This window comes from Aplysia californica, unplaced genomic scaffold (assembly GCF_000002075.1).
Source record: "Aplysia californica isolate F4 #8 unplaced genomic scaffold, AplCal3.0 scaffold00042, whole genome shotgun sequence".
NCBI classification, from domain to species: domain Eukaryota; kingdom Metazoa; phylum Mollusca; class Gastropoda; order Aplysiida; family Aplysiidae; genus Aplysia; species Aplysia californica.
In genome coordinates this window covers 380,242-388,386 of record NW_004797312.1, presented here as the reverse complement: position 1 = coordinate 388,386, position 8,145 = coordinate 380,242, and the positions used below count along the sequence as shown (strand labels likewise).

The window sequence follows — 8,145 nt, the reverse complement described above, 5'->3', positions numbered from 1 at the left end:
GATGGATGGATGGATGGATGGATGGATGGATGGATGGATGGATGGATGGATGGATAGATAGATAGATAGATAGATAGATAGACAGATAGATAGATAGATAGATAGATAGATAGATAGATAGATAGATAGGCATACGTACACACAGGCAGACACACTAGACACACGTTTGTGACGACACAAGACTTACCTTTGACCAGAGGATGGTACCCCGATCGTGAACTGTGGTAGTGAAGTTTGAGGCTGCCATCCTCCTCTGTGTCACATCTGCGGGCAAAAGAATCACTGTTTATTAAACCATCTGGCACCATTGCAAAATCAGGGGCTCGTCAAAATGGAAGAATCGAATCGAATAAAAACCTTTTTTTCCGCCCTTTGGGAAATTTTGATCGATTGTTCTTGATTGTTTGTTTTTATTTGCGAGGGGGGGGTGCTCAAAAATGTTATGCCCAGTTAAAAACATGATTTATGTGTGGAGTCTACTGATAGCAGCACATTATGCTAAGTGCCGGCTCTAACTCTAAGAGCATGCCAAATTGTGCTCTTCCGAAAACAATAATTAAGATTAAACAGATGCTTTTCTTAAGGCAACTTTTCCTATCCGGAAGGTTCTTTACACCAGACACCTGATGAAGAAATTTTTCGAGGTTTAAAAGAAAGGGGAAAAAAGTTCAATGACGTGGTGACACGACTGGAAAACATGTCAATTTTTTTTTAATGAATTAGTCTGTTAAATACCTACTGTCCGAGACTCGATGACCGCAAGAAAACAATAATAACTGTTACAATTCTGCATAGATCAGTACAAATGTGAGACAAATTTTGATTGATTATCTGGAAGCCATAATCCATGTTCAAATTTGAACTGGTCAGACAAACACCCCTGGATCAACCAATTTGGGGAGTAACCCAGAAAAAGCCTTTTGCGCTGAAAATACGCTGAATTCAAATAGTTTCAAGATTATTTTTGCGGAAAGTAGGAGTTGAATCCAGATCTAGGTCTATGCACCTTCTGAAAGAGCAATTTGGGAGTGGTAGGAATAGTTCAAGGTAGGGCTGGGCAAGTACCCGGGTAGTTACCTGGGTAACTGGGTAAAGAGCTCAAAACCGGCTACCCGGGTATTGGTGTCGTGGACCCGGGTTTTCTCCTCCCCATCGTTAAATCCGATGCAAATGTACTTAAATCACGTCCCTTCGTTCGAACCTTAATAAGTACTGAGTACCTATCTGTACTGAGCTCTTTTAGCCGATACAGTACTCGATCGATATTGGCCACTGGCAGTACCTTTACAGAGTGAGCTTCGCAAGCGCTTCACACAACTTGAGAACACATATTTTGTGGCAGCATCACCTATCCTCGACCCCTGTTTCAAACGGCTTCCTTTTAGTAAAGACGCACCGAAAAAAAAAAATAGCAACTCGCCTTCTTTCAGTGATTAGAGAAAAACAAGGAGACAGACCCGATCAAACACCAGGCCCACCATCGGTTTCAGATGCTGAAACAGAACCTTCGGCAAAAAAAAAAAATCATTTTTTCAAGCCTTCGACGTGCAAGCAGAGGAGCATAGGCAAACGTCTCTGCCACAAACAAGTGCCACAGTCCAACTGAATCGGTACTTTGAGATGCTCCTGTCCAGAAGGGGAGAGGACAATCCACTGACCTGGTGGAGTCAATGTGAAAAAGCCTTTTCGGAACTCAGCCAGGAAGCCAAAAAGCTTTTGGCTATTCCAGCAACATTATTAATATGTGCCGTCAGAACGGCTGTTCTCCAAGGCTGGTGAACTGATTTCATCAAAGAGGTCTTGCCTTGGCGAAAAACGTGTGGATAAACTTTTGTTTTTAAACAAAATTTTGAAATGAATCGACCCCCCCCCCCTCTTTCCCAGTCCAGGATGTGTAATATGTTTTGTCAGTCTTCCTTGCCTTTTGTTTATGTCCATAAGTCGTTGACTTCATTGAGAGTTTTGAGAGACCCATTGTTTTGAATTCCCCAAACTAAACTAAAACCCAGAAGAAAAAAAAACCGACATCAACAAAGAAAACAGCAACAAAATAAGAAAAAAAATACTCCCCCTACAAAAGAAAATGATAATTGAAAAACCGGGTACTCGACAGGTACATTACCCAGGTATTACCCTGATATCAAATTACCCGTGTAATCCCAGCCCTAGTTCAAGGTTTGAGGATGTCTGTCAGAAGGCCAACAACGAAATGTGAAATCAGTTCGCTTATCGCTGACAACAACGCCAAAGAAGTCTGTTGAGAACGAAGCAATGAACTAGGCCTGTCAAAGTCCCCAACTTAAAAAATCTAAAAGCATTATTTGAAAATGAAGCCATATCACAACGCTTTTGAGTAAAAACTACAATGAGTGCGTGGGAGAGAGAGAGAATGTTCAACACTCTGTTCGCTTTAGGGGAGAAGCTCATTTCTACCGATCTATAAAAGTTAATTCTGGGAATTGTGTGCGCTGGGAAACATAAAGACCAAATGATGTGAAGAGAGGAACTCAAAATTGAAACACGCACCTTGTAGAGCTACAACGCCTCTGCAGTGTCAGAACGCTGCATCATTTAGTCGGCATAGGGAAATGCATTGCATGTGATGGGGTCGATGTGGAACATCTTTCGTACAGCTAACAGTTCAAATGATTGTATTAGACTATGTTTCTAACAAATGACTTTCCTGTATTTAAAGCGATTTTTTAAAACTTTTTGGGCGGTTATCGAGTTTGGGACACAATTAGATTCATGCTTTTTTAAACTGCAAAATGCTTGGTGTTCGATTCTGAGCTGTGTCCACATTTTTTCGTTGCTTGGCAGGGTACTTTTCTCTCGAATATAATATCCCGGCAGAATGAAAAAGCGCTGAAATATATCTGATATCTTTCTGTACCTTCCGCTGATAGGTCCTTGTCTTTCACTCACACCGTTTTACCTTGTACTGTGAAGAGCAAAAAGGTTACTCAAGCTTCGGAATGCGAGTATTACGGGCTCAGCCTAGCCTCGCTTCCAGAAGGTTGACAACGTAAAATTGACGCTATGTACTCTGTTCATTTCGAGATGTCTCCCCAAGGAGTCGTTTATCAGGATCCTTGGATTACGACCCCCCCCCCTCCCTTTTTGTCTCCCCGACAAGATGGGGCTATAGATGGTCAAGAGTTGAGTTGCGGTTAGAGCGGTCAGCTATTGGTGGATGACATCGATTGAATAGATAAAGAACGAGGAAGAAATGAGAAAACATTGGGAAACAGGAGTCGGTTCGTTTTCAGCTGGTATTTTTGTGTGTGTGTGGGAGGGGACGGTATTTTGCTTTTACTGCTGTTTTTCTTTTATTTTGATTGTGACCGTTTGACCTTAAACAGCTCTTGATTTCGCTCTCGTTTTCATTTAAAAAGCTTTATTTGTTAGGTAATTGTATCTGTTCGTTTGCTATTTGTTTGTTTTGTTTTATTTCGTTGCTGTTGTTGTTTTTAATCGTTGTTGTTGCTATTTATTATTGATGTTGTTATCTTGTGTCTGCCTTTTACTGTTTTGTTTTGTTTTGTCTTTCCTTTTTACAGGGAGGGGATAAGAGTGGTGGATACGATAAAGGGTATGAAGTGAGGAAAGGGAAGATTTCAACAGCCAGGTAAGTGTCATGAAAGTCACATGCTCACATCGTCGCCGGCATTCATCATTGTCGTAAGTCAAAATTTCGAAAAAATGAAAATCTAGTATGTTGTAGAGTTTAATGAGCCGCATCTTTTGGTCCCGGTTTCATTCCTCTACGTAAAATAGTAACGAGTGTAGAAGCATAAAACATTTTGTATTAAGATAATGTCGAAGAATATCATCAGGGAACATTGAATCAAGTCGACTTACAACAAAGTAACAGCTACTGAGGCATGTCGTATGTCGACATACGACAATATTACTTGACGAATTTCTCGCACTTCCTCATCAAATGTACCAAGTTTGTATTGACATACTACATTATGCCTCTTGCTTGAACAATGTATTGAAAGGCTCACCTTCGCTGTTGAATCAGTTCTAAAGATAGATTTCGCGGGAAAATCTGACGTGCATTGACCCAAACAATACCAGTGTCTTTTGGCTTAGTGAGGAACGGCTGTGAAAAGGAGTCTGATCTCAGAGAAGACGATGGCTTGCCACACGCCCCATAGTGTGTATAGTGGAAGGAAAACCAAGCATCTACTGCCAAACCAGAGCACGGAGACGCCCACAGAAGAACCTCAGCCAGTTCTTTAAATGATAATGCTAGTCTAAGAAATAATCTTTCTCAGGCCAGTAGCATGCATTCTGGTATGTTTGTCATTAGAGATTTAATTGAGAATATGATAAACAAAGTTACCACGACCATTCATAATAACCATAATGCACCCTCTTTGGCAAAGACCACTGATGTCAAACGTCCTGACGCACTCACAGACCATCATGGCACACAAGATACGGCGGAAAGGCGCAAAAGACATGTAAATAAACGGAAGGAGAAAAAGGATTAGTACAACTTACGGAAAGGCGACATATGCAAAGCGAAAGACTGTTAGGGTTGGCTGCAATCCAGATACTTGCAAGCGACGTTGAAGAAAAGCAATGAACTGACATTTTGAAATCTTTTTTTAACCTTGGACAACCCCAGAGGCGTTGGGATTTCATAGCAAGAACTGTCGGAGCATCTGAGCCAAAGTATAGGTGTACAGGTACTGATAGACCATAGGGAACCTCAGGATATTACAATCAACAATTGTGAAGAAATATCAGTCTGTAAAAAGTTCTACTTACATACATAGAGCACTGCAGAAACTGTGTGATGTTAATACAGCTCTTGGGAAAAAAAACAGAAGTGGGATTTGTTGAGACAGACGAGAGCGGACGTCATCCAAACCGGCCACAAGATTTAGGTGAGGAAAAAGAAGACATTAAGAACCATACAGAATCATTCCCAGTGGTTGTTTCTCATTATTGCAGAAAATCAAGCGCTAGCAAATATCTGTCGCCAACATTGAGTAGTGGGCAAAATGCACCGACTCTATGTTACGAAGCGCAAAGAGGTGGGGGCAACACGCATTGCATCCCTATAATGTTACAAAAATGAATTTTACACTCTGAACCTTGGCTTACATCGACCTAAGGAAGATATATGTGCAGCTTGTTCTGCTTTCATTAATAGTGAAAACAAGACTGAAGAAATAAATGAAGATAGAAAATGCCATGCACGGCGAGGAAATTGCTGCTACACGCCAGTACAGAGATAACCTCAAAGGAGAAGTGCAAAATGACATGACGATTGCTGCCACTACCTTTGATCTGAAAGAAGTTTTGCCACTTCCTAAATCAAATGAGGGTGACATCTACTACATGGGACAACTGAATAACTACAAGTACAACTTGAGTGTTTATGGTTTTCATCACAAGACAGACTGCAATTACCCCTGGAATGAAACTATCGCAAGGAGTCGCGCTAGTGACATTGCCTCGTGCATGATGAAGCATCTAGAACGGCTAAATAGGTCAGGATCCATCAAAACAGTAAAGCTGCTGTCAGATTCTGCTGGTGGACAGAACAGAAATCGGCCGTTAATGACGATGTTGTGGTGGGCTGTACAACATTAAAATGTTGACTTTGAGGAGGTCCACCATGTCTTCTTTGTAAGAGGTCACTCTAAACATGACAGTGACTCAACTCATGGCAGGATTGAGGCGGCTAGCAAGCATATCAATGTGTGCACAACTCCACAGTGGGTTGCAGTCATTCAAGGGGCTAAAAGAAACTCACCACATAAAGTGACAGAGATGGTGATAGAGGACTTTTAGGATTTAAAGTGCATGACCAAGGAGTTCATCAACATGAACAAAGCCACTGATCCTGAAAATGCAAAGTTCCTGCAAATCAGCATGCATTCGATGCGCAAGGGTGACCCCATTGTCACTATCAAGTATTCCATGAATGCACGACCAGTAGAAATGAACCTGCTGACATGAATCCTTCCCGGAGTCCAAAACCAGCATATTCAGCCCCATTGGAAATTGATTCCAGAAAGATGAAAGATCTGCCTGCGATTTGTGACAAACAAATCATACCCACGGGACGCCGTCCTTTTTACAAGAGTTAAACCATAAGAGAGGCCGCTTATCTTGCAGATTCACAGTATGAGTCGAACTGAAAAGTTCTGGCAGAGTGTTGTCAGGCGTGTCAGGGAAATTGAGACAACTGCCGCCTGCCTTGTCTTTGTTGGGCGTTCTGGTTAATCTTTGCACCTCTTGAATATTTTTACAATCAACATTATGAGCATACAAGTCTCCTTCATGGTTTATTTGAAGCTTATTCTCGTGTTGGTAGATTTTAAATTCATTTGTGTTTTTCATGATATGATTTGATTGACATTGATCTCACATTGCCGTATCATTCTTAAACTTTAAGTACATATTGTTGCCTTACTTAATACATTGAAGTTTCTTAGATCAAAAAGAAATCTTATACATGTATGAACTAGTCATATACTGTTGAGATACAGATGAATGTACCCTTTTCTCATCTCATTTTTCTGTTTATAATCATTTAAAAAACTTAAGACACGAAAATAGTAAGTGATGAAATAGGAGCATGTCTCATCTGGTCATCTAGGTGCCTCTTGAATTGTGAAACTGAACGTTTAAAGCTAGTACACATTGCTTTATATCTAATCATCGTCTTATTTTGGTCATTTAATCAAAGTGAGTGCATCTGGTCATCAGATGGTTGTTGAGTTGTTAAACATAAGACATGAAAATAGTAGCTTCTCCAGTTAATATTATATCTAATCAATGTCTTATTTGGCCATTTAGTCAAAATATGTGCACCTAGTCACCTAGGCGAGTGTCAAGTTTTGTTGTAATTGAAAGAAAATTGTTCAAACTCTGATGACTTTCTATGTTCGTCCTTTTGGTTTTTGGTTTTTAGTTTATCGTCCCTTTTTAACACTGTAAGGCCATTTAAGAGAAGGGCGACTTCGACCCTGCCTGTCAGGGTCAACCCGGGCTGAGTGGGACGAATCTCATCAGAAAGACGCATGGAAGGCGAAGCACCTAACCATTACACCACAGTCACTGCTATGTTCGTCCTTTGTTCATTTGCTTGATAAATGATTTGAAAAGAGAGGTTCGCTGACATGATTCTCTACTACCACTATTCACCCAAAGCTAGCAACAGGGTAATTGTACTTTTAATGTGCCAATGGATGGTTATTGTAATAGATATTAGTTGTGAAGCCACACACGTTAAAAAATGTTGAGCTTCTGAAGAATTATAAAGAATGTCTGAGAGATATCTTCGCCGGCACGTTTGTTTAACTGTCTCAAACCATTTATGATATTATTATTCCATTTGCACCTTGAAAATACAGCACATTGCTACTAAGTTTGGCTAACACATTTCTATTACATGTTCTTGGAGTTGTAGACATATTGTAGTATGTTACAATGAATTGATAACGGGTTCTCTTTATTCCAACAATATTTCGTCAAGAATCATTGTCGTATGTCGACTTACAACAGGGTTCAATTGCGTCATTATTGTCGTAAGTCGCCTTGATACATTGTACTTGACGAAAATTTTAAGTAACAAAGTCGTATGTCGTACAACAGAGAAAGTAGCTGATGTATTTAAAATTTGATGCGATTTTTGAAATCAGCGCCGAAAATAACGTAATTTCATGTTACAATATTTGTCTTATCGAGAACCTGTCCGAAATGAAACAGTTTTTTGCTTCTCCTGAAAACCTCGCATTTTGACATACGACAATGATGAATGCCGGCGACGACTCAAGCTTTGGAAATCTCCATAATTTGGCGGCCACTTTCTCGCCAATTTTACCAATAACCACAGGCGACCCCTTCAGTCGCAAATAAATGTTATTATCGTTATTTCCATTTATGAGAGATGGGTGTTTTGTCCTCAAAAGTAAAATAAATAAATGAACAGGTTCAATATCATACCAATACTTCTACATGCCCCCCAAAATGTTTTAGTTTTTGTAAAGTTTTTACGGCGCTCGCAACTGCATTAGGTCATATGAGCGCCAGAAGATTGAAGGTGTTACAAGAGAGTAACAAACATAAAAAAAGATTAAGGAGAGATAAGGACGATATATGTTTGATAGGAAAGAA

The 8,145-nt window shown here is 40.2% G+C and overlaps 1 protein-coding gene across 1 annotated transcript in view; it reads right to left on the bottom strand.

Annotated features, from left to right (window-relative positions):
* LOC118477218 overlaps window positions 1-1,867 on the bottom strand; it is a 7,528-nt gene extending 5,661 nt beyond the window's left edge. The window contains exon 1 of the mRNA XM_035968157.1: window positions 188-1,867. Within this exon, the coding sequence (XP_035824050.1) occupies window positions 188-308 (121 nt within the window). The 5' untranslated portion in view covers window positions 309-1,867. The remainder of the gene's footprint in view (window positions 1-187) is intronic.
* Between the last annotated feature and the right edge of the window lie 6,278 nt (window positions 1,868-8,145).